The following is a 26,940-nucleotide window of genomic DNA, read 5'->3' on the forward strand; positions in this document are numbered from 1 at the left end:
ATGATGCACAGCATTTCTTGCACTGCCATCAGTTAGTTTTGGGAGGGGACCTTGCTTTGAATTAGTTTCAAATGACACGTCATTCAGCAAGCCCGGTTAGGGGGAGTCGCCCCTCCCACGTCGTTCACCCTGGAGAAGCTAGCACCTGCCAGAAGCCTGTTCCTCACCTCGAGGTGCCGCCCTGCAGCATTCGCTGGCAGCTTGCATCCTTCAGTCATGTGTGCACAACAGCGGCTGGGCCCGTCTGAAGGCATGAGTGGCCTGTAATGATCACATCAAGAGTCCAAACTGATGGTTATTTTCAAACTCTACCATCAAAATATTTAGGTGACTGGGTGCTCAGCGTCGAGACACGCTATGCCGTTTCCTATCGGCCATTTTTCAGAGGAAGTCTATCTTTTCCAGCCCTTCCAAATGGCAGCATCTAGAAGGTACTCTAAGGAGGGTTTTTACTGTAAGTTGAGGTTTTAAGAAAGAAGATTTTAGAGTGAGGACGCCTGGGTGGCTCAGATGGTTAAGCATCTGCCTTCGGCTCGGGTCATGATCCCAGGGTCCTGGGATCGAGTCCCGCATCGGGCTCCCTGCTCCTTGGGAGCCTGTTTCTCCCTCTGCTTCTCTCTCTCTCTCTCTCCCTCTCCCTCTCAGGAATGAATAAATAAAATCTTAAAAAAAAAAAAAAAGAATATTTTAGAGTGAGACACTGAAAGCAACCTGGGAGAAAATCAGGCAACAGCAACACTAACCAAAGTGAATCAAGCACAAATACTAACGGTTCTGAGATATAAACTATTAGGCACAAGATAAAACAACATATTGCAACTTTATTAGATTTTTCTATTTTACTGGCTATTTGGACTCAACAAAGGCCTTAGTAACCTGTCACTTTAACATCTTCAGGTGTCACCGTACAGAACACAAAATCTGACTGGATGGCACCCGTCAACCTGTAGAGCAGAACAACCGTTAACATCACAGCTGTGGTCATGTAATGTTTTTATGATAATTCAATCACAAACATATTCAGTATCACGTGCAGGTTTTCTGCTGCTGCAGGACCTCATCCAAACCAGGCCTCGTTAACGACAGGTCCCAAAAGATGCCATGTGCAGGTAAGGCAAAACTCTGCCTCATATTTAGGATAAGCAAAGTAACAAGTCTATGAAAAATTACTTTTGAGCCCCTATTCCTATACCTCCATACACATTCCCTCCTCAACGTATCCCATTATCCATTCATCTAACATCCGGATAGGACCCCGTGGGTACTTTCCAAGTGAGAGTGGAGTTTAGGGTTTTGCTGGGTTCAGGGGAAGGGGCTGGATGGGTGGATGAATGGACAAACCAACAAAGGGAGGAGGGAAAGGAAACATTCAAAAAAACTTATTTACTAGAACGCGCTTCATCTCAGACTATAAACCAGGCTTGCTGTAAAGAAGTTCATTCTGATGACTACAGGCTTCCATGAATGAGTTAGGCAGTATCTTGATCTAACCCCACCCCCTAACAGATTTTCCTCAAACCTGTGGGACAATCAGGGAGGAAGCACAGACATCCCTTTCCAAACGAGGGCAATGGGACTCCTCCTGGAAGGTAGTGTTACCACCCTGGTTCCCAAGAGCGGCAGCTGCCCGCCAGCCATTCGGGGGCGGGCAGTTACAGCTGTGCACGTTGAGCCGGTTGGGTCTCGGGTGTCTGAGGAGCGTTTCCGTCCACCTTTGTTCCATGAGGGGCAGTGGCATTTGGCGACTGCGGTCAGCGTTCTATCCTTTGATCACGGCAATCGGTCTCAGTTTAATGGCCTTCTTGCTGATTCCAGCATCGTGGCAGGTGTTCACCACATCTGTCACGTTCTTATAGGACTCGGGAGCCTGCAGGGAAGGAGTTAAACATTGTAAAAATCTACTTAAAATGTAATCCTTGAAAGCATTAAACTTCATGTGGGATCAAGGAAATGCACATTAAAATAATACTGAGTTTTCTTTTTGGTGTGTGTATCAAACAAAGATGACGAGTGAACTCAATGTTGGTAAGAGATTAATAAGATAAACACTTTCACCTTGTTTTATATTTTTTCTGTCTCATAATTTCCCCATAGAATGTATATTACTTGTATAACTAGAAAAAACAGTAAATGTTTAACTGAATAAAACACACACCCTAATACCCAACAGAAAGGGAAATGCACCAAATCATCCTGTTAGTGGTAATTATCTTTGGTTGGTAGTTACTGGCCATTCTGATTTTCTTTCTTTATTTCTATAGTTGTCAAAATTTCTGGAATGAACAGTTATTACTTTCACAATAAGGGAAAGTTATTCAACGCACCTATATCACTAACACCGCGTGTATGTTTATGTGTATACACACGGACGCGCGCTCTTCTGAGTTTCCAGCAAGACCTTGACCCTCCCTTCCCCCTCAGTCACTGTCCATTCAGACTAGTCTCATCACACACCCCCTCTCCCCGTTGATGGCAGCATAGCAGTTCGGGCCTCCCAGTGGATTCCCACAGGGCTCCGTACACACCCCTTGCTAGCTCATTCCCCTCCAATCTCTAACTTTCTCGCACTGCAGCCTCTGGACTCCTTCCAGTTAGTCATGTGTAGAACGTTCTCCTTGTCCCCCCTGATCTGAGCACTCCCTTCACCCTCCTGCTCTTGAGGAAACACAGATCTCCCCCAGGGGGGTAACTTCCACCTCCAACTTTCTGAGGTACTAGCTACCTTCCCTCCTAAGTGGGGCCCTGTCACTAGGCCCAGGAGGGTGACAGGTGGCCTTGCTCATCTTGGTTCTTTCCAGGCCATTCGCACCCCCTCCTCCCTAAGGACTCCCCGTTTCCCGTTTTGAGTCTCCGGTCATCTTTCACTCCCTCTTGTGTGGTTACCTGCTAGACCCAGAAGCACTCCGTAGCATTACTTGAAGATTTGTCGCTCCTGGCTCACTGTCACTTTGTCCTGCTATAATTCCAAATGGTTTCAGTATCTAGGAACAGGACCCTTTCGGTATCCTGGCTTCTAGTTCCTTGACTTTTGCTCCTTCGATGCTTACCCCGATCATTCACTCCCAGCCAGGGCCACCACACCCCATAACTTGTCATTACCAGCAATTACAACTCCTCCCTAATCTCCGTTTGGAGCCTGTCAGGCTGCTGCTCACAGCTAGGTTTCCAGCTCACGCCCTCCTGTGCTCCATCTCCAACAATCCTTGAACCCCGTGAGATGTACAATCCCTTTGCAATCCCTCAACAACCTTGCTTCTCTTCCACTGCACCATACTTGCAAACCTGGTTAAAGTTAACTCAACCTCTATTTCATGCCTGCACCTGTACAGCTGAATGTAGTTGAAAAACACCCGATCACCGAATTTAGCTCAAGTAGGCCCTTGCTGCTGCCCTGGCACCCACCCAAAATCTCACCATGTTGATTATTCTTTCTCTTAAATGGTTATCTCATACCTTCTCCTGTGTCCTCATGCTTAAGTTGCTGGTACCACTTTCTATTACGCTGAAAAAGGAGAAACCACCAGAACAGAATCTCCATAAAATCTCACCAGCTCTTCCCTGACTACCTGCATCCTACCTTCTCTCCTTTTATTAAGGATTCATTATCTGAGCTCCTAGCAAAGACCAACCCCATGCACTCTCATCTATCCAGGGACACTACTCCAGTAACTTCCCCCCCTTTTCTGCATCATCAATTTCTCTTCCAGATTCTTCTCCTCAGCGTGCCAGATCATGTTACTCTTCTGCTCAAAATTCTCCAGTGTCTTCCCGTCACCTCCCTCAGAGTAAGAGCAAAAGTCCTTTTGTAAAGGAAAGGCAAGGACTCACACGATCTGGTGCGCCGACCTCTCTGACCTCAGCTCCCTCTTGCTTGCTCTTGTCGTAGTGGCCTTCTTGCTATTTCACCAACATCCAAGCATAATCTCGCCTTAGGGTTTCTGCATGTGGCTGTTCTGCCTGGAAAGCTTGCCCCTAGATACCTACATAGTCCACTCCCTCACTCTCTTCAGGTCTTCACTCAAGTATCACTCCACTACACCCTATTTAAAACCGCACCCACTTCCTTTCCCTATCCCTGTCCCATCCGTACTTTGTAGCACTTAATGTCTGTCATCTAACACATCTTTTACTATGTGCTAAGTTCCACAAAAAAGGGATTTGTTGGTTTTGTTCTCTGCAGTACCCCTAACACATAGAATAGCACCTAACTATAGATGTTTAATAAGCATTTCCTGAGTGAATGAAAAAATCATATGTAAAACATACACATAAAGAAAATACCAAGTATCAATAGAGGTTATCTCTGGTTGGTGGAATTTCAAATGTTTTGTTTTCTTCTTTGCATTTTCTAAAATCTCTTAATGAAATAAGTGTTTCTTTTCTTTTTTTTTTTAAGAGAGGAAAGGGCTTGGGAGAGGGAGAAAGAGAATCTTAAGCAGGCTGCATGCCCAGAGTGGAGCCCGGCTTGATCTCACAACCCTGAGATCACGACCTGAGCTGAAACCAAGAGTCAGACGTTTAACCAACTGAGCCACCACCCTATAAACAGGTGTTATTCTTCAAGTCAAAGAAAAAATTGTTATTAAGAAATAAGGCTTTGTCATACTCTGTGACTCAGTAAGTCTACTCTTGGGATTTCAGTCTCATTATTAAAAACAGCTGGATGGGGGCTTGAGTGGCTCAGTCGGTTAAGCGACTGCCTTCGGCTCAGGTCATGATCCCGGAGTCCTGGGATCGAGTCCCACATCAGGCTCCCAGCTCAGTGGGGAGGCTGCTTCTCTCTCTCTGACTCTCTCCCCTCTCATGCTGTTTCTCTCTCGCTCGCTCTCTAATAAATAAATAAAATCTTTAAAAAAAAATAAAAAATAAAAACAGCTGGATGGGGTGCCTGGGTGGCTCAGTCGTTTAAGCATCTGTCGTCAGCTCAGGTCATGATCCCAGGGTCCTGGGACTGAGTCTGCTCAGCGGGGAGCCTGCTTCTCCCTCTCCTCCCCATTCGCTATCTTTGTCTCTCTCTCAAATAAATAAAATCTTAAAAAAAAAAAGAAAGGTAAGAATCATTCTTGTGGACTTGCCTTACAATTAATCTCCAAACAAAAGACAACGATAAATTGTAATTGAGATTATTTAAAAGCAAACATAGTATCTGATAGCAATACCAAAAGTTATGCTCTCTGTGTAGTGGCATAAATCACAGACAGGTTTATGCTGGGCACTTATCAAAGTTTCACTTACCTCTTCCATAACCAATTTGGGCGAGGCAACGCGGATTGCGATTCCCATATCTGCCAGTTTGTCCAAGACATCCTGAAAATCTAAATTACGACGAGATTTTGCTCGGGACAGTGCACGGCCCTAGATTAGGAAAGGAATGATCTTTAAAAAATTCTGAGCTAAAATTTACATTCAACTCCAGTAATTATTTAAACTTTTGGGATTTATGCCTTTTCCTTGACGACTTCTTTAGAGTTAGAAAATAATCTTTTTCTGTTTCATCAACCTTAGTGTCTTTTGTTACAATCTCATCGTATCCTTCCGGAAAACTAATTTCCACCTATACAGAACATTCAGTATGGAAACATTTAGTTTTATATCTCTAATTACTATTAATTATCAATTCAATATAAATTGGTTTTAATCACAAACAGTAGGTCTGTCATCACAAAAACTTTGTGCCTTGTGATTTAAGTTTCTCAACCTTAGCACTCCTCACATTTTGGGCCAGATAATTCTATGTCACGTAGAATGTTCAGCAGCATCCTTGGCCTCTACTAGATGCCAGAACAAAACTCCCCTCCCTTACTGTGACAATAAACAAACAAACAAAAACAATGCCTCCAGGTGTTGCTAATGTGTGATATGCGATGTTGTGCTGGTTTTGATCACTGGGTTAAAAATGAGGAGTTGGGAGGCAGCTGGAAATGAGAAGGGATCAGAGAAAAAGGAAGGCTCAAATATATTTGTGAGGGTCTGTCCTATGAGAAGGTAAAGAGTTTCAATTTTCCACTCCATCACTAGCTAAGCACTCCCATGGCTCAGAACATGGCTTGGCAAACTGGTTTGTGGGCCAAATCTGGCCCAGCACCTGTTTCTGTAAATAAACTTTTACTGGAACACAGTAATTCCCACTGGTTTATGTATTGTCTATGGCTGCTTTTTCACTACAACGGCACAATGGAATAGGTACTAGAGACCATATGGCCCCAAAGCCTAAAATACCTACTGTCTGCTGCTTTACAGAAAAAGTCTGCCAACCCCTGGCTTAGAAGATAAGAGGTGATATGGTGAAATAGGTGTGCTGTCTACGCCTGGGCTCTGATGTGCAAATCCCCCAAATCTTGAGTGGACCTACCTAGAAAGGAGCAAATTCCGCAAATGACTAGGTCCGTGAATGGCTGAGATAAGCTGTGATGTGAACTTGCATCAGTTAAAGTTCTATCCGTTATGGAGTGTGGGAATTTCCCAGTCTGGATTTTGTGGACTTGCAGAGATGGGAAACAGTCCCTCACTCTACAATTACTTCCACTAAGGTAGAGATTACTAAGTGACCTTTGTCGGTTCACTAGACAGCATATATTATGGTAAGAAATTCACGTAGAAGACAAGATGGATCCAAACTTCAACTCTGTTAATGCTCAAATACATTAACCTGTCAAAACGCAAAATGACAAACTGAAGAGAGCATTTCTAAGTAAGTTTGTTTTCCTTACCGCTCCATGACAAGTTGTTCCAAAGGTCTCAGTCATGCCCTGTTCGGTGCCAGTAAGAACGTAACTACAAGTGCCCATGGTGCCGCCAATGAGCACAGGTTGTCCAGTGAGCTGAGGATGCACACACAAATCAAACATATTATAATTTAGAAAAGCTTTAGATGAGCTTTTTATGCCTGAGATTTATACTTCCTCTTGCAATGCAGGACTGTGGGAGAAACCTGGGCCTCCAAATACATTGCTTTCAAAACTTACTAGAACATTATTTTAATTCTTGGATAATCGGGAGGGAAAAATGTGAGGACCAGGAAGGCAGCAGAAGACAGACAATGCAAGAGTGAAGCCAAATTCAAATGTCTGCGGAAGCGTCATTAGGAAGAACCATCCCGGGCAAGGCGCTTGACCTCTCCAGGGTCAGGCTAAGGGCCCTTCTACCTCTACCACAGCCAGATACCAAGAAGAGAGAAGAGATGAACAGACTGAGTTTAATCTTAATCTTGCCTTCCAATCATTCAAAAGCCTTGAAGAGATCACCTATATGGAGTAAAAGAGTCTCCATGCAGGACGTTTTAGACTTCCCACTGCAGGCACAGATGAGGGGGGAGTCACTGCTTCAGAGAAGACTGGAAATCAACTGTTCTCAGGGAGGACAGACTTTCTTTACACAACCACTGCCTCTCTGTTTAAATTCACCCATGTTTAGAACGACCTAAATCATGCCCCCACGGCCTAAAACCACAAATGGCTTAGTACATACTTGGTAATCAACAGCAATGAGGGGATGGTGAGGGGGGAAAGCTCGGGTGGATCCCTTCCTGTGAACCAACAGCGTCCGTTCCTTTCCGTCCACCACATGCTGCTCTACTTTGGCAATATTGTGAGAAACGTCATAGATCACATGCAGGTCCAAGTCATCAGGGGTTGTGTTGAAGACCTTGGCAAAGGCCTAAAAGGAAAAGCCTATGTTAAAAGCGGCCAGAACCAGCTCTTCAGAACTCCTCTAACTGATTTCAGCTGCTCTATTTCTATAGGGAGTGAGGGATTTAAGAGCTCAAATATGGCGGTATTATTAATCTTCACATAAAAGACAAAAACCATCCTTTACACCACATTGCAAATTTCACTCCATAAATTCCAACTCTGGTTGAAAAGCTGCTGGGCTACTCTTGATTCCACCCTTCAGAACAGCTTCTTCCTCAGCCTTCTAATCTTTGTGAATGCACTTCTATCCTATCTGCTGCTCAAGGCAAATTCTAAGAACAACTTTGGTTTCTCTTCTTCTCTCATTCCCCACACCTGATACTCTGAGTTGATTTAAGGAAACATCAAGAGCCTGGATACTTTGCCAATGTTTCCGATATTTATTATTTTGAAAATCAGATTCTATAGGCTGTTTTAAACCTCATCGTGAGTAACAGAAGAGCAACTTCAACTGTACCTGACGGGTTAAGAAGGTCATGGAGGAGCGGTTGACCCAGGCATAGTTTCCAGCAGCTGCCATCCCCTTCAGGTAGTCCTGACCCTCTGGGGAAGCGATCCGAGCACAAGCCAACTGCCGGTCGTTGACTATAATCTTGTCTCTCTTCATGGCTTTTTCCATAGCTACCAGTGCATCTGGACCAGAGAGAAGAAGTCTAAATCGGCCGCTTTTACCTTTATAATTCACCTTTATCGCAGAAAAGTAGGCTACATTCAAAATCATTTCGAAATGGAAAATACAACTTTTCCTTTGACGTGTTTCTAAATTCATCTATTTGCTTGGTCAAGACGCGGTTACTGAGGCTCTTCTGTCAGCGCTATGTGACACAAAATATGTGGGTTACAAAGCTAACACCTTCCCTGTAGGAACCTGGACAGGGAATGAGAGGTGAACACAAATAGCAACAACATGGTCTTAGTTTCCCCTTTCCTGGCATGAAAATGAATGAATGGAAGTAGTAAAGTACATTTTATTACCGTCATGGTTTTAAAAAACAATCTTTTAGTGACTTAACAGAAAAGACTTGGAGGCAAGTTGCTAGAAGAGCAGGAAAATCAAATCCATGGCAAAGTGTAGAGAAGGACTCAGTCAGAATCACTAGTCAGTGCTCCATACATTTGCTAGATTAAATATTCTAATGGGTCAAGCTGGCCCAAATTATTAAATTCCCATAGGATGAAATGTACACACAAGGATGAACTATTTTAATATACAACTTAAGGTTTATAAAAATTTCCATGCACCTATATACCTTCTCATAAATTCATAAATCCTTTCACACGTCCTGTCAATCATCCAAAGTGATCTTGCTGCTATCCCCTACCTTCTGCTTTTGTTCATGCTGTCTTTTGGTCATGAATGTCCTTTGAGCTTGATTGTCCGAACTACAAACAGTATGTGTTCACCATGCCACCTCCAGTATCTTTTTTTTTAAATGCTTTATATAGACTGTTCTTTGGTATTTTATCAGGTACTACCTTTTCAACGACGTGACATCTCTTTCTTGAGACAATTTGAGGGCGGGTCCTTGCCAATTTCATCACCGCATACACTATAACACTTAATCTTGCATTACAGGTACATAAGACACATTTGCACACATCATAAATGTATAAATGAAATAGCAGAATGCGAAGTACTTAATCTCCTATGACAATACCATGTGAAATAATAAAAACCTATGCAATATAGTTCCAGAGCTTTCTCTCTGAAATCTCTATTTGGTTTCCCATGAATGCGTGTTTGAGCACTGAGTCAAAAATTAGATCCAGAATGTACCTGTGGCTACTTGGTGGCCCAGGCCTCTGCTTCCACTGTGGATCATCACACACACCTGTCCCTTATGGTCGATGCCCATTTTCTTAGCTGCGTACTCATTGAAAATCTCATCCACAACCTGGATTTCTGCATAGTGGTTGCCTGCTCCCAGGGTCCCCAACTGCAAAAGTAAAAATGTCTGATAAAACAGCTTCTATTTCGCTTTTAAAGATTTATTTATTGATTCGAGAGAGAGCGTGGCAGTGTGCATGCACAAGTCGGGGGAGGTGAAGAGGGACAGTCTTCAAGTAGACTCCCCACTGAGTGGGGAGCCTGACATGGGGCCTGATCTCACAAACCCATGAGATCATGACCTGAGTGGAAACCAAGAGTTGGACACTCAGCTGACTGAGTCACCCAGGCGCCAGGCTTCTATTCTGCTTTAAAAAAATCATTTAAAAAGCAAATTGGTAAAATCAACTGACAAAGAATCACAGTTTTATATAACAAAGAATTTCTGAGCCTCAGAAATGCTTCATGCATTTAAAGCAATACACAATAAAAAAATATGGTAGAGTAGCTCTTGAAGTTTATTGTATCATTACCTGCTTGAGGTATATAGAAATATGTATTAAAAACTTCATAAACCAAACTCAGACCATTAAATGGCCCATAGGACATTTTAAACATTGTGGACAGAAGGGTCAAATTTTGTGATGAACTCTGGTGAATGTGGACTCTTACACAAAGTCTAAGTTCAAATGATTTTTGAAACATCTATGGGTTTACTGACAACTACCATTATCCACCACTGAAAGAATATATCCTGTAACTGGAGTTAAGAGATGATTTAGGGACCAGGGCACAGAAGTGCTGGTAGTCTTTAGAGGCTGCCTAGTTTTAACTAGTTTAACTAGTTTTCAGATAAGAAAACCAGACTCAGAGGTACACCTGGGTGGCTCAGTCGGTTAAGCATCGGCCTTCGGCTCAGGTCATGATCCCAGGGTCTTGGGACCCCTGCATCAGGCTCCTTGCTCAGTGGTCCAGCCCTCCCAACACACTCTCCCTCTGCCTCTCCCCCTACTTGTGTTCTTGCTCTTTCTCTGACAAAATCTTAAAAAAAAAAAAAGAAAAGAAAACCAGACTTAGGCAAAAGAGACTTGCCCACAGTCACAGTGAATTAATGGCAAAGCCATTGCCATTAGCTGTAGATTTCAAACATGTGGTATATTCTTATCTCATGGACGCCACGAACTGACAAGATATGTCTTCTCATCTTAGACTCCATAAAATTCAGCCACATCTGTGGACTGTCAAAGTATGTATGTATGTAATTTGGGCATAGATTTTTAAGCCTTATAATCATATCTCATTTTTCTCCCATCCATTTCTAATTCAGCACATCTTGTTGTATTTTATGAACATCTGCAAGTTCCTAACAGTTTTTTAAGAGTAAGAACAGAGCATAAACAAATTTGTGTTCTTTTTGATATACTGTGAAAAACCTGGGGTTATGTTTGCTACATAGAAGACATTTCCCACTCAACAGAAACATACGACCCCCACCCCCGGGCCCCCAAGAACGTTGCCCCTTCCACGTGTTACCTGAGGAAGGCCTCTTTTCTTAGCCCTCGCAGAGACCTTGTTGGGGTCGGCCTGCAACATCCTTCCGTACTCCTCACAGTGCTCCTTGTCCTCAGCCCAGGCATAGCCTTCTCGCAGGGACCAGTCCACACCCATCTCCAAGGCCTCCTCCAAGTCTCTGAGGGAGTAATAAGGTCTGGTCATTTCACAGCCAAGGCAGAGCAAAAGCCAAGATGACAACACCTCAAAAGAGCAGAGAGAGGCAGTCCGTTTACTCTCGCCTGTGTACCAGGCGCCGTGCTAGATGCAGTTTACGCTCTCAGCAGCTCCAGTTTTTTTGAGGAAAGCAGCTACATGAGTAATTGCAATATAAAATAGTAAGGACCACGTGAGAGGCAATTATAGTTCTTTAGACATTTATTCAGTCCCTTGTACTCTTCAAATCTTATTTGCATTAGATTTGCCTCTCCGAAAGGCAAAGAAAATTTATAACTGTCATCAGATATCACCATCTACACTAACTTTACCACAGCTACCCACCTTCGTTAATAATTTATGAAAAATTACAGCCAAATAATAAACCTATGTAAATGCCTTCAGGTGGCACAGGATCAATTTTAAGGTATCTTTGCAGAAATACTACCTGGCTTCAGTGCACATGCATTTTGAAAGGGCACATACATTAAATTCCTAGAAGGAATCAGCCTTGATCTTCATCTAAGGTCCAGGTCCAGCCCTCCCAACACACTATCTGGAAGGTTAATGATCAATGTCATCTCCCTACAGCCCATTTCAAACATTATTTATGACATAGGACAAAATTTCTATTTAAAATATTTATGAAGATCTTAGAATTCATAATGTTCTAGGTATGCTTTTCAAACCAGGGCTGCATGTCAGGGACCACATAAATCACAGACCCTCCACGTTTATCAGTTTACTCCAAGTTTTTTGTTTTTGTTTTTTTGCTGGAGGGGAGCTGCAGAAGCAGTTAACAGCCAGAAACATATTGGTATTAATGTATGTTCGTGTATGTAATTAGAATGCAAAAGTCACATAAATTTTAAAGATAAAACAGAAGATGCCAAAGCAACATTCTAGTTAAGCACACATTCCGCAAAGTTTAAGATACACAGCTTTGCAAGAGCCATGACAGTACCATCAATGGCCATCGAAAAGGCAGTTATGCTGTGGCTTTCAATTTCATTCTCTACTGCTGCAATATTTAACATCCTCGCTAAATATACAACATTCAGTGCCATAATTAAAAAAGGAAGGTCATGGCTAAATAGAGGCTCACTGAAAAAAGGCGGTTCAGAATACAGCCTCTGAAGCCCAAGGATCTTTGGTTTGAATCCTGACTTTACTTACTAGCTTACTATTACCTCTTTAAACCTCACTTTCCTTTCTTGTCAATTGGGAATAACATTAGGGTTATTATCTAAATAAAATGACATGATAAACGTATACTATAGCACAGCACCTTCCATGTAGGAAGTGCTCAATAACTCTCAGTGGGTATTTCTCTGTTATAAATTGTGTGTCAAAGGCTGTTCTAATAAACATCATTTGACTAATCTAATCAATGGGGTGGGGGGCACCTCATGTGTAAAAGAACAATTCATTACCACTTCCTGAAAGGTAACCGAACAATCCCCATCCCCTAAGCATCCTACACTGGTTATGAATGAGGGTCACGTGGTTATTTTCTTTCCCAATCCGCTTATTGGAATCTTGTCCTCTTACTTGGCACTCATGGGGATGACACCTTTTGATCCCACCCCGACAGGAATGTGGTCAAACATAGCTTGGGCAAGTTGCTCCTTCACAGGCTGGACATCACTTTCGTCTAAATTGGTTCTTAGCAAGCGCACACCGCAGTTGATGTCAAATCCAACGCCACCTGCAAAATAGAGAAGTTAGTCACAGATTAGCAAAACCAGGTAGTTGGGCAATGTTACCTGTGGTTTCTCACCATTAATATGGGGTTTGAAAGACAGCTCTTCTTTTAAAGATAACTTTTTAAAAGTAGCCCACAAAGTGGGTAAAGTCTGATGACATTAATACACTTGAAGTAATGTACATACTGCAGGTACTTTGTGGGCCAGGAAGGCGGTAATGAACAATGAGTATCATCTAGACTAAAGATTAAAAAAGATGTATACAATTAGAAATTAATCATAATAAGTTATCATCTAGACTAAAGATTAAGATATATGCAACTAGAAATTAATCGTAATGATGATAATAAGAGCAATCACTTACCCAGTACTTCCTAAGTGCCTCGTACTGTGCTAAGTACTTTTCACAGCTTAGCTCATTTACTCCTCATAGTAATGCTATGTGGAGTTAACGTTACTAGCTCCAATTTGCCCGAGAATTAACTGGGACACAAAGAAGACAAATAATTTGCCAGCGAAGCGTTTCAGTTTGTTTTGTAGCCAATGTCTAAAAACTGCCTGGCATATAGTAGGAGCCCAAATAATTTTCCATAAATGTACACTTTACTTGATATTTTAATAGCCTCCAAGTGTCCACAATTAATCCTCTCAGTAAACTAGGGGACAAGGAATGATAGACATGAGAATGAGAGACATCCATACTCTATTTCAGAAGGACTGTGCTTCACCTGACGGCAGATGTGCACAGTGACCTTACCTGGGGATACCACTGCTTCAGGGTCACTCATATCAAAGGCTGCCATATTCCCAATAGCAAACCCATAACCTGAATGGACATCAGGAAGCCCAATAGATCGCTGAAAGAGAATTAGAAAATGAAATACAGCTTTCTCAACCTGACAAGACATTAATTCTCAAGTGGGCTGTGGGCCGAAGCCTTCCCCAAATCAAGATTCTGTTTTTGTGAAACCTTCTCTATTGGTGAAAATTAAGTATAAAAACTTCTAATCATAAAGTTAAAAATAGCGGGGGAAAAAACCTTTTTAATAAAGTCTGACCATTAACTAAGGAAACTGAAACAGAAAAGCCTCAGTATAACATGCTATAGGAAGGCCACATACTAACTTTAAGATAGTATTACGTTCTAAATATTTATTGTTATAAAAAAAAGATTTACTTATTTATTATTTCAGAGAGAGTGAGTGAGAGTGGGGTGAGGAAGTGAAGAGGGAGGGAGAAAATCTTTTTTTAAAATTTTTATTGTTATGTTAATCACCATACATTACATAATTAGTTCTTGATGTAGTGTTCCATGATTCATTGTTTGTGCATAACACCCAGTGCTCCGGGAGGGAGAAAATCTTAAGCAGACTCCCGCTGAGTGTGGAGCCCAAAGCAGGGCTTGATCCTGTGACCCTGAGATCGTGACCTGAGCCGAAATCAAGAGTTGGATACTCAATCAACTGAGCCACCCAGACACTCGAAGTAGAATTACATTTGAAAGATAATCTTTATAGACACGGACAAATTGTGGTCACATCAGGTTAAGTGAAGGGAATTATCTGATGTATATAGGTCCTTAGTGTTTAAGTCATCATAGGCAAATGTAATCCATTTGCTGGTATGAATACTGTACACTTTCTACATCTGGGGCCTAGGAAAGGGCCCTGACCCAGGAAGAATGCAGGTCAATGCAGACACCTAGACACTTAAGGGTTCCTTACACAATCCATTTCTTTTCATTTTCCTCCCAAGTGCCAGCACAATAAATGGTATAAAGACCTCAAAAAATGTCTGTTGTAAAGGATTTCATACCTTCTTGTGATGGTGGAACCTGAAAGTTAGACCGTGGAGGGGCCCCACTTGCACCACCCAGGCCTACCTTTTACTGCCACCACCCTCCTTTCCCAATCATGCCTACAACAACTGTACTGTCCTTTCTCCCTCCCCACAGGTCTAACCCTTACACTTCTGTCCATTCTTTCTCCAATCATCCCCTTGAATGGGACCAGAGTGAAACTTTCAATGGTGGTACCCTGATCCAGGAATAATGCTGTACTGACAAAGAAACAAGAAAACAAAACTACTTCAAAGATTTTCAAATGCTTACAGGTTCTAGCAAAAAGCAACCAGAAACTGAGATGCTATCCAGACTCAATTACTTCTTTAAGCTCCATGGTTATTTCTAGATGTTTGAAGGTCACTATCTAAGTGACACCGCTATCAGTTAGGCCTAGCCATTCATCCACTTCGCGAACTTTGAGACTAAGACAAAATACAAATGATTCAAACTCTGAACACGGACTCACATGAACAATCCCAGGCAGGGCTGCCACATTGCCAATTTGTTTCATGGCTGGCAGGAAGCCACCGACACCTGAAGGCAAAAATTCAGAATTAGAAAAGGGGACGCAGTTGATTTTTAGCATTAAGTATATTCATAGGCTTCCTGCTTGCATTAAATGAAGGGGTAGTGGTCAGGACAAGCAGGAGAGGGCGTGTGGGGTGAAGTGGGAAGGGGGCTTCATCAAGAAGGCAGCGCATGGGGGCGCCTGGGTGGCTCAGTCGTTAAGCAACTGCCTTCAGCTCAGGTCATGATCCCAGGGTCCTGGGATCGAGCCCCGCATTGGGCTCCCTGCTCAGCGGAGAGCCTGCTTCTCCCTCTCCCACTGCCCCGCTTGTGTTCCTTCTCTCACTGTCAAATAAATAAATAAAATCTTAAAAAAGAAGGCGGCGGCGGCGACGGCAGCACACACACAGGACGGTAGCGAGGGCAACCGGAGTAATCACAGACACGCTGTCAGCGTTCTGTGCATACCACCGGAAGGTTCCTTGCAAACACAGTACTGAGAAATGTGAAACAACTAATAAACGTTATGTTGCCGATGTAAAACAACAACACCACCACCACCACCACTGGTTTTACTCTAAGTGACAAAGAAGGGCAATGCAGAAGAGCTGGGACAACACTGGACTGAAAGGCAGGGGACATGGGGCTCTAGTTTTGCTCTATCACTTGGTCGCAGTGTCATTTTAGGCAAGTTAGGATGTCCTGGTGGGGAGAGGGGTGGGATTTAGATTGTTGAGCTAAAAATAAAGGGTTAAAACCAGGTTCCACTGTAATACCATCATCACCATTAGAGCATTATATTAGAGCTTTCATACACTTATCCCTAAACATTGGTGCAGTTCTGCAAGATAAATGTAATCAACTCCCCTTTACAGATGAGATTAGCTGAAGTTCAGTGAGGCTAATCAGTGTACTGGTTAAGAATGCAGACTTTGGAATCAGACACTCTTAGATGTGAGTTCCGCCTCACCGAGAAGTTATGCAACTGGACTAATTAAAACGACTTACCAACAAACAAGAGCCCAGGGCTGGATGGTTTCCCAGGGGAATTCTACCAAACATTTAAAGAATTAATACCTATTCTTATGAAACTGTTCCAAAAAATAGAAATGGAAGGAAAACTTCCATACTCATTTTGAGGCCAGCATTACCCTGATCCCAAAACCAGACAAAGATCCCATCAAAAAGGAGAATTACAGACCAATATCCCTGATGAACATGGATGCAAAAATTCTCACCAAAATACTAGCCAATAGGATCCAACAGTACATTAAAAGCATTATTCACTATCACCAAGTGGGATTTATCCCTGGGCTGCAAGGTTGGTTCAACATCCGCAAATCAATCAATGTGATACAATACATTAATAAAAGAAAGAACAAGAACTGTATGATTCTCTCAATAAATGCAGAAAAAGCATTTGACAAAGTACAGCATCCTTTCTTGATCAAAACTCTTCAGAGTATAGGGATAGAGGGTACATACCTCAATATCATAAAAGCCATCTATGAAAAACCTACAGCGAGTATCATTCTCATTGGGGAGAAACTGAGAGCTTTCCCCTAAGGTCAGGAACACAGCAGGGATGTCCACGATCACCACTGCTATTCAACATAGTACTACAAGTCCTAGCCTCAGCAATCAGACAACAAAAAGAAATAAAAGGCACCTGAATCCGCAAAGAAGAAGTCAAACTCTCACTCTGCAGATGATACGATACTTTATGTGGAAAACCCAAATGACTCCACCCCAAAACTGCTAGAACTTATACAGGAATTCAGTAAAGTGTCAGGATATAAAATCAATGCACAGAAATCAGTTGCATTTCTATACACCAACAACAAGACAGAAGAAAGAGAAACTAAGGAGTTGATCCCATTTATGACTGCACCCAAAACCATAAGATACTTAAGAATAAATCTAACCAAAAAGGCAAAGAATCTGTACTCATGGATTGGAAGAACAAACATCGTGAAAATGTCTATGCTACCTAGAGCAATCTACACATTTAATGCAATCTCTATCAAAATACCATCAACGTTTTTCAAAGAAATGGAACAAATAATCCTAAAATTTGTATGGAAGCAGAAAAGACCCCGAATAGCTAGAGGAATGTTGAAAAAGAAAAGCAAAGCTGGTGGCATCCCACAATTCCAGATATCAAGCTCTATTACAAAGCTGTAATCATCAAGACAGTATGGTACCAGCACAAAAACAGACACATAGATCAATGGAACAGAATAGAGAGCCCAGAAATGGACCCTCAACTCTGTGGTCAACTCATCTTCGACAAAGCAGGTAAGAATGTCCAATGGAAAAAAGACAGTCTCTTCAACAAATGGTGTTGGGAAAATTGGACAGCCACATGCAGAAGAATGAAACTGGACCATTTCCTTACCCCACACAAAAATAGACTCAAAATGGTTGAAAGACCTAAATGTGAGACAGTAATCCGTCAAAACCCTTGAGGAGAACACAGGCAGCAACTTCTTCCTAGAAACATCGCCAAAGGCAAGGGAAGAAAGGGCAAAATGAACTATTGGGACTTCAAGATAAAAAGCTTTTGCACAGCAAATGAAACAGTCAACAAAACCAAAAGATAACCGACAGAATGGGAGAAAACATTTGCAAATGACATCTCAGATAAGGGGCTAGTATCCAAAATCTATAAAGAACTTATCAAACTCAACACCAAAGAACTAATCCAATCAAGAAATGGGCAGAAGACATGAACAGACATTTCTGCAAAGACATCCAAATGGCTGACACAGGAAAAAGTGCTCAACATCACTCGGCATCAGGGAAATACAAATCAAAACCTCAATGAGATACCACCTCACACCAGTCAGAATAGCTAAAATTAACAAGTCAGGAAACGACAGATGTTGGCAAGGATGTGGAGAAAGGGGAACCTTCCTACACTGTTAGTGGAAATGCAAGCTGGTGCAGCCACTCTGGAAAACAGTATGGAGGTTCCTCAAAAGTTGAAAATAGAGCTACCCTATGACCCAGCAATTGCACTACTGGGTATTTACCCCAAAGATACAAATGTAGTGATCTGAAAGGGCACGTGCACCCCAATATTTATAACAGCAATGTCCACAATGGCCAAACTATGGGAAGAGTCTAGATGTCCATCAACAGATGAATGAATAAAGAAGATGTGGTGTATATACACAATGGAATAGCATGCAGCCATCAAAAAAAATGAAAGCTTGCCATTTTCAACGACCTGAATGGAACTAGAGGGTATTATGCTAAGTGAAATAAGTCAATCAGAGAAAGAAAAGTATCATATGATCTCACTGATACGAGGAACTTGAGAAACAAGACAGAGGATCATAGGGGAAGGGAGGGAAAAATGAAACAAGACGAAACCAGAGAGGGAGACAAACCACAACAGACTCAATCTCAGGAAACAAACTGAGGGTTGCTGGAGTGGTGGGGAGGTGGGAGGGATGGGGTGGCTGGGTGATGGACACTGGGGAGGGTATGCGCTATGGTGAGCACTGTGAATTGTGTAAGACTGATGAATCACAGACCTGTACCTCTGAAATAAATAATACATTATATATTAATAAAAAATAAAACTACTTAAAGTCACTGAGCCTTGCCTTACACATCTGTAAAATGGAGATAACGTTTTCCTCTTAAAATTACTCAAGAATTACATGAGATAATCTATATAAAGTACCAAGCAAAGTGCCTGGCACATAGTAAGTGCACAATAAATGGTAGCTCATTATTACTGTTCAAGGGTAGCTTCAAAACCAACCAGGTCTACCCAGCTCCAAACAGTTTCTACAAAGCCAGGTGGCTAACAATGCGACCACAGATAAGTAACAGGTTTTTGGTCTCATTTAAGTCTTGATTATTACCTGACAATACTTTTGAATTTTTAAATTATAATTGAGTTAGCATTATCATGCCACAGGGAAGATACTATTTATATGGCCACATGTAAAACTCTAATGTACTTACCACCACCCCGACAGGCATTCCTTAATTCCTCAAACATTAATTTTTCCAGAGCATCATTCACGTAGAAAACTCCTTCAACCTGGTACCAACAAAAAGGAAAAACTAAGAGCACATGCATATGATATATAGGCACCGGATAGAATACACACACTATATGTAATATTTATTTTACTTTACTCTTTATAAAACACTTCCTCATTACCTTAAGCAAGCAGAAAACTTCCTAACAAATACTACCAGATGTTCCTATCTTTAAATATGTATTAAAAATGTATTTTGCAATGTTCACAAATTGTTTATTCTCCTACTCTTAAACAAACAGTTAAGAATTCAACAGGAATTTTTTGCATGTGTGATAAGTAAGTCTTGGGGCACCTGGGTGCCTCAGTTGGTTAGGCATCTGCCTTCAGCTCAGGTCATGATCCTGGAGTCCCAAGGATGGAGCCCTTCACCACATTCATGTTCTCTCTCTCTCTCAAATAAATAAAACCTTTAAAAAAACAAAAAAGAAAGAAAGAAAAGTCTTCCAACTATGCTCTCACCAAGGCCAAAAGTCCTACTACTCCTGTGCTTCTAAAAATCAGTGGGTCTTGATATATTGATAAATCAAAAAAGTAAAATTCTAAACATAAAATTGCAGTCATCTGACCTCAGGGTATTTTTTCTGTGCCTAAGACAATAGCACATTACACTTTATTTCGTCCTATGCTGATTTATAAATCAATATTTAGGTAAAGAGTAAAAAAAAATTAACATGTAGCTACACAGCTGTGTGCTTAGTTCTAGAATCTACACAATTTAAGAGGATAAAGGAGCTTGACAAAAAAATACAAAAGGGAATGGAGGACGTAATTATGTAACACCAAAGGCCAGAAGTTTTTATCAGGTATCAAAGATAATGAAGAAGCTGCCCACTGAAGAAGCAAAGACTTAACACTAATCACCGGGACAAATTTCTTTCTTTTATAAGAAAGAGGACTTCTGCTTGAATAACACCAGTTGAAAACGGAAAATGTCTCCAGTACAATTTTCTAATTTATTAATTCACCAAACATTTACTGAGGACTTACTATGCTTTAGGCACTGTAGTGGGCACTAGGGGAGATATAAAGAATATATTAAGATCCTGTTTTGTTTTTTTTTTTTAAAGATTTCATCCATTTGTCAGAGAGACAGAGGCAGGCAGAGGGACAAGCAGGTTCCTCACTGAGCAAGGAGCCTGATGTGGGACTTGACCCCAGGACCCTGAGATCATGACCTGAGCTGAAGGCAGACGCTTAACTGAGCCACCCAGGTGTCCCTAAGATCCTGTTTTTGAGGAATTTTCAGCCCAGGATGCAGCCCAGACTAGAAAATTAAGAGGGCAATGAGGCAAGCTCTATGATAGGGGAGTGCTATGAAGAAACTGATGAAGTGGCTCAGTAGCCTAGGGAGCCGGAGGAGGCTTGAGAGGTGTTCACCGTTTTAACTAGCTCTTCAAAGACAAGAGACATCACTGGAGCTGCAAGACATTCAGGAGATATAAAGGAGACACAAAAATGACATAAAATTGGGAGGGAAGTCTTTTAGGGAAGAGGAATTTTCAGGGCAGCATGTAGGTCTTAAGGAGGAATAGAGATTGAGGAGGATAGATTCGGTAATTACTGTGACATTCACTCATCTCTCAAGGATGGGAATACAGTTCAAGCTTAGCATAAAGGTCAGCAACTTTTTAAGAGCAGTATATCGAGATTTCAACTCTCTACTCTTAGGGGAGCAATGATAGTAAAGTGCCGTACAAATAGTTAAACGATAACTGCCTGTCGCAAGATGAGACTTGCTCTTAGGCAGGATTAGCAGCAGTTGTGTGTATCAAAAGTGCTGCTAGAATCACTCCCAGACACTGACGGTGTGTTATCACGACCATCATGTCGTGGTTACTGCCTACTCCTTCATTCAGGGAACCAGATTCCATTAACAGAAACTGGCTAAACGGAAAACAGCAAAATGGAATCTTATGACCACGGCCCTTTCCTCCTCTCAGTGTCTAGCTTTGCTCATGGGGGACACTCAGTAAGTTCTGATACTGAGTAAAAAGAGTGGAGTGGCTGTCAGGAACTCTTACCAAGACACAGACTCACAAACCTCCAACACACTTACAGGGCACCTTAAGGGAGTTCAAAAGCTACTTAACATATGTCCCCAAAACCTTACAAATGACTGTTTTCTTCACTTTAATGGAAGATAATAAGCACAAATGGCAATGAAGCCCGAGAGATAGCGAGCCCAGGCTTTCACACTCCCTGGTACTGGGTTCCAAGTCTCCATCGGGAATGCATCATTCCGTCAGAGGAAAAGAGAAGTAAAATGGGTATCAAGTCCTGGCTGAGCTTCTAACTAGGTGGCTAGAGGAAGCTGTGTCACCAACCCATCCTTAGCGAAGTGAGTATTAAAAACAAGCCACCCTGCGCTGTGAACTTTCTAGACCGCCGCGAGACGCAAGTACGTTTTATTCAACAGTGAACGCTAATAACTTGCTTCAGCAAACAAAGGTCCGTAAACGTCACCCAGATGGCCAGCATGACTCAGGAACGGGGTTCCCGTCCCAGCAACCCCACCTTGGACTGACTGGCTGTGCCACCGTGTGAAAAACCACTAACGTCTCTACAGCTCGGGAACGGAACGTCTTACGGTGCGTTTTTGAGACTTTTGCGCGAAAGCGTTTTGCAAGCGCGAATTTAGCGTTCACTTGGATTCCCCAGGAACGTTCCGCTTCGCGGACCTTTTGCGCCGGGAGGTGGGGCCGGCCGGAGGATGGGGGCGGGGACGGTCCCCGCGCCCAGCCAGGGGTCGGGGGGGCGAGGGGAAAGGCCGGGCCCGGTGGGCAGGGAGGAGCCGCGGGCCCCCGGGAAGGCCCCGCCACCGGCTCCCCCTTTCCCGCCTCACCTGCATGTTGGGTACGAAGCCCTTCTTGATTCTCCAGCAGTTTTTATTGATCTTTTCCAAGAACTGCAGCTCATCATTATAACTACGACTCATGGCAGCGACAACGGTAGCAAAAACTGCCCGCTCCGCTTTGAAGAGATGCTGCCGCGCTGTCCCGCTGCCTGAAGCACCGCCTTCCGGAAGTCAACGCGCAGGCGCAGTAAGCTCCGCCGCAGGATGGGCGACGGCAAGCACCGAGGCTCGAAACTCCTGCCACCAAAATCGCTTTTATCTCGGTAAGTTAGACTGCCCTCTAGTGTTTATCTTTCGGATATTTACTAGTCCTCTTCCAGGCTTAAAGCGAAACTAAATACAGTCCTTTCTAGTGAGATGTAGTCATCCTTTGTTTTGGAAGTGCTTTTCAGCCCTTGAAAAACGCACTGAATCTGGATCAGGTCCAACTGCTGTAATGAAAATCTGCGTGGAGTTTACATTCCCAGCAGTGAGGGAAAAAAGCTGTGGATAGCCGAGAAACATGTTTAAATAAATATAACTGGACATTTGTAATGTTTCAGAATGAATTTGTGGATGCACATTAAATGACTTTTCTGTAGAAAGGAACATTCCAAAGAATGAACGTGACAGCTTATCATTTATTCCAACAAACGCTGATAGGGGTGGTTATTATGGCCAGATGTGCGCCATAAAGATGAGCAGATCACAGTCCTTGCGGACGGCGGGGCTTCCCAGACTTCCCTTCTTGGTCGACTAAGAACCGTGCCGTCACGCTCTTTTATACGCCTGTCTCTTGCTCACAGTAGTAAGCAATTTTCTCGTGATTTCGGCTTCTAGTCCCACCTCATGTAAATAGCGGTGACTTTGGAATCGGGAAGACTTGGATTCAATTTCTACCTCTGCCTGGTGTGCAGAGGCTGCTTTACCAGCCTTGTATGATTCATCTCTCTTCACCTTTGTTTCCTCATCTGTAAAATGGGATCACAATTCTTCAGAGTGTCTGTGAGCATTAGGTGAGTGACAGTCGTGCAGTACCCAGCACCGGGCTTGGCATCCACTTGCCCACTAGATTGTGAGCGCCACAAAGGCAGAGTTTGTGGTTTCTAGTCATTCTTACGTTATCCATACGGGTCTCCTTTCCTCCTCTTCTGCCCCAGTTTCACCCCAATAGTTAGATGCTCTAACAACTTAATACCACCAGCTACAAATGATCTAGGCTTAGCAGTCTGCACTGCCATTTCATTTCATCTGGGAGGGAAAACCCTAGAACTTAAAGAAGTGATATAATTTCCAGAGTTTCTCACCAGAAACAAATAAGAGGCAAGGTATCCTCCCCCTTTTTTTCTTTTAAAGATTTTATTTATTTGACAGAGACACAGCGAGAGAGGGAACACAGGCAGGGGGAGTGGGAGAGGGAGAAGCAGGCTCTCCTGAGCAGGGAGCCCAACGCAGGGGCTTAATCCCAGGACCCTGGGATCATGACCCGAGCCGAAGGCAGATGCTTAACAACTGAGCCACCCAGGTGCCCCAAGGTATTCCCTTTTTAAATCAAGCCTTGAAGTCTGCACACCTTCACTTTTTGTCAACTTAAAGAGGCTAAATTCTCTCATCTTTGTCTTATTTTATTAAAAAAAAATCCAGGGCAGAGAATTTCTCAAATAAAAAGACAAGATTATCATTAATAGAAAACAAGTTTAATTAAATACAGGGGACAGTAGCAGTAAATATAAAACATAAAATCCAATATGTGGGGAAGTGGGGAAAACCCTGGGCTGCAGAGAGAGCTAAAGGAAGCTCCTCCAGCAAGAACTCATGCAAATCTGTACTTCGGAGTTTCTCATGCACCTCCTCAGAGGCATATGGCTAGCTTTCGGCCCCGGCACCTTATGAACACAGGAACACACAATGTGCATTCGAACACGAACACACATTGAAACGCCTACCCCTCTACACACGCAGACACACACCCCGATTTAGCTCTTTAACTCAGTTTGCCTCCCTCTGACCCTGAGGGCTTGAGAAAGAAAACTGTCAGTCTAAGCACTTCACAAGGGCTTTACAATCCAGTGTGCATTGTCTTCCCCTTCTGGGTTTACAGTAGCTGTGGATTAAGGCCATTTACTTCCTGGAGTGGACTCCAAACAGGCAATCAGGCGACTGGCTTCCCCCTCCACTGTCCACTTATGAGGTTCAGACCTTCCCAACCATGGAAACTTAGCTGCTGCTTTAAGGATGTTTCATACTTCAGGTCGGTGGAAATCAAAAGGAACCCCTGAAAAGGAGGCAAGGGTGAAGATAACGTCACACTCCGGACACCGGCCGGGCCGCCGTAGGCCTATGGGGTTTGCTAAGGGGTGAGGGAGAGATGGTTTCTTTCCCAGGTCCTCCTGTGTCACACCCTCCCCCGCCGCGGTCCCCTTGTGGGTGCCTGAGGCAGAGGAACAGGCCACTTGGGATTACTGTCTCCTTCTGTGACTTGAGCAGCTATAGAAGGGGAGGTGGGGAGGGAAACAGGAGGGTCGGATAGTGTATGGGATCGGAGAATTCCCTCAGAATCTTACTCCCCCTCCCTCAAAAAAAGCACCAAAACGGAAGAAAAAAGGTGTTCTGGAGTTTGTTGATAATGATTAATGAGGAAACAGCTCACAACAGATCCCTGAACCTTGAGGAGGGTCTTTGGTTTGGGCAAAAGTTCAGAAGAGCCGGTCAGGTCTCAGCCAGGCCTCGCTTTCCTCATTTTAAATGGGACCGCTAATCCGGGCCTCGAAGGTGGTTTTGTGGAAGGAATGAGATAAAGCACACCACGGTGCGCCTTCTCGTACTGTGGTGTGAGTAAGTCTGGCTGTGAAGGGAAATCAGACTTGGTTTGATTTTCAAACTCAAGTTTCAATGCTTTTCATTGTTGACTGGAAGCTTTAAGAGCTAAGCTTTTTGTCTACAAAACTCCCTGGGCTGGAAAAACACAAAGCAGAACAAAGTAGCATAAAACAGAGTAAACAAAATAGGAAGACTACGAAAAGAAATGCGGGCAGTGAAGAGAATATTCACATTCTTACCTCAAAAACTTCAATATCTGAATTGACAAATGAGATTTTGTGTGGGTTGGGCAGAGGAATTCCTTGCTGCAATTTTGCTAAAAAAACGAAACGAGGTGTAGTAGGCGCAGACACAGAAGTTTTGGAAAACTTTTTAGTAAAAGACGAATAAGCAGTTTTTAAATATGTCTTTTCCTTCTTCCTGATTCTGTATTTTCATTCTATGTTCCTTGCATTTTCCTCGATGAATGCTTAATTAGCTAATGAAGTACTTAGTAAAAATGCACAAGCAATTATGTACACTTGGATGGCAGAAAAATGTTGGCAACTTGTCCAGTTTATATTTTGAAAATACCTTAATTAGCGGGTCTGAGAACATTTTGGTCTCTGATACAAAATGTATTTTAACCAAGCCAAACTCAAGATGCAGTCGTTTATGAACGACTGCATACAGGGAGAGGGCCTAGAATTGTCCTTCACTAAAACTGTCTATCCAGATGGTGGTCTGTGCATAAGAACCACAGAGATGCCTTCTGGGGAGATGAATCTCTTTTCTGGCGGACCTGAAGGAGACTTGTTACTGCCTAAGGAGAGTGGTTTCAATCTCCTTAACTCAACCAGAGTTTAGCTGTTCTTGCTGAGTCTGTAGGTAGTGTTGCTAACAAGGCTTGGACCTGGAATAACTAATTTTGCAACCACGTCGTTGATGGTACAAACTCTGTAAATTCTGGCATGGGCCTGGATTCGTATAATCCCATGCTAGAAGTACAGGCTTTGGGGTGGAAAGTACCCAAACAATCCCCAACGTTTAGCATATGTCAGAGTCACATGTTTCCCAAGAATCCCTTACCGTTGGCCAGTGGGAGGATTCCAAAGTGGAGGAGAGAGGACAGAATGTTCTCAAATCTCAAGACCTAAAATGAAAGGGGATACTAAGTCAGTTGCCACGACAGGGCATTTTGAAAGTACCATGCCTGGTCTGAACATGCACCTTCCCAGACCTTATCACGACAGAGGGTGATAATTAGAATCTCCCCACGGAGATAATCTAGCTTTCCAGACAATGAAAGCTATTTTGCGGGAAACCCTATTATACGGTTTCCCAATCTTTTTTCCTCCTTGAGGAGGAGGGACGTTTCTGCTCCCTGGAGGCTGGATCATGGTGACAACAAATGCAGAGGGACCACATGGTGGCAGCAAACATGGCAGCTTAGGTATCTACCAAGTAAGACGATCTAAACAATTACTAAGTATCCCAATTAGTAGTCTTTCCTTAATGGAGGTCCTTCGCATTATATGATGCGCTATAGTTGACAGTATCACCAGAACATCCGATTTACCCAGAATAAATTACAGTAGTTGTTAAATCTTAGCAAAGTGTTAGTTCCTGGGAAGATTCGGTATTGAAAACAAATGGACTGGGCAGGGGGGTGGGGCGATGGGTTAGCCTGGTGATGGGTATTAAAGAGGGCACGTTCTGCGTGGAGCACTGGGTGTTATGCACAAACAATGAGTCATGGAACACTACATCACAAACTAATGATGTAATGTATGGTGATTAACGTAACAATAAAAAAATTAAAAAAACAAAACAAATGGACTAAAAACAAACAAACAAACAAAAACAAATGGACTATGGGGTGCCTGGGTGGCTCAGTCAGTTGAGCACCCGACTCTTGGTTTTGGCTTGCTCACGATCTCGGGGTCATGATCTCAGGGTCAT

General features: G+C 42.9%; 2 protein-coding genes across 2 annotated transcripts in view; both read right to left on the bottom strand.

Annotated features, from left to right (window-relative positions):
- Positions 1 to 1,364: 1,364 nt before the first annotated feature.
- On the bottom strand, positions 1,365 to 22,361 carry RTCB (RNA 2',3'-cyclic phosphate and 5'-OH ligase). The gene is made up of 12 exons (XM_028088605.2): positions 22,189 to 22,361; positions 19,264 to 19,342; positions 15,242 to 15,309; positions 13,690 to 13,789; positions 12,778 to 12,934; positions 11,053 to 11,209; positions 9,469 to 9,628; positions 8,149 to 8,324; positions 7,468 to 7,656; positions 6,711 to 6,821; positions 5,236 to 5,355; positions 1,365 to 1,867 (listed from the first exon to the last, which is right to left on the bottom strand). Exons 1-12 carry the CDS (start codon positions 22,279 to 22,281, stop codon positions 1,760 to 1,762), a joined length of 1,518 nt encoding a protein of 505 aa, XP_027944406.1. The 5' UTR covers positions 22,282 to 22,361; the 3' UTR covers positions 1,365 to 1,759.
- Positions 22,362 to 24,231: 1,870 nt separating this feature from the next.
- BPIFC (BPI fold containing family C) overlaps positions 24,232 to 26,940 on the bottom strand; it is a 32,927-nt gene continuing 30,218 nt past the window's right edge. Inside the window, exons 13-15 of the mRNA XM_028088615.2 lie at positions 26,068 to 26,131; positions 25,239 to 25,315; positions 24,232 to 24,454 (exon numbers count right to left, since the gene is read on the bottom strand). Coding sequence (XP_027944416.1) covers positions 24,332 to 24,454; positions 25,239 to 25,315; positions 26,068 to 26,131 — 264 coding nt within the window. The 3' untranslated portion in view covers positions 24,232 to 24,331. The remainder of the gene's footprint in view (positions 24,455 to 25,238; positions 25,316 to 26,067; positions 26,132 to 26,940) is intronic.

The sequence above is a fragment of the Eumetopias jubatus genome, unplaced genomic scaffold (assembly GCF_037043125.1).
Source record: "Eumetopias jubatus isolate StellerSeaLion01/CBP00866 unplaced genomic scaffold, mEumJub1_p1.0 scaffold_8, whole genome shotgun sequence".
Classification (NCBI taxonomy): Eukaryota; Metazoa; Chordata; class Mammalia; order Carnivora; family Otariidae; genus Eumetopias; species Eumetopias jubatus.

Bases quoted from the DNA above. Each gene is read 5' to 3' on its own strand.
- RTCB (XM_028088605.2), bottom strand. From the start codon at position 22,281: ATGAGTCGTAGTTATAATGATGAGCTGCAGTTCTTGGAAAAGATCAAT. The intron at 7,657-8,148 runs GTACAGTTGAAG...TTTTCCTTTTAG, and splicing joins TGACCTTCTTAACCCGTCAG to GCCTTTGCCAAGGTCTTCAA. The intron at 6,822-7,467 runs GTATGTACTAAG...GTGCATCCTCAG, and splicing joins TCATTGCTGTTGATTACCAA to CTCACTGGACAACCTGTGCT.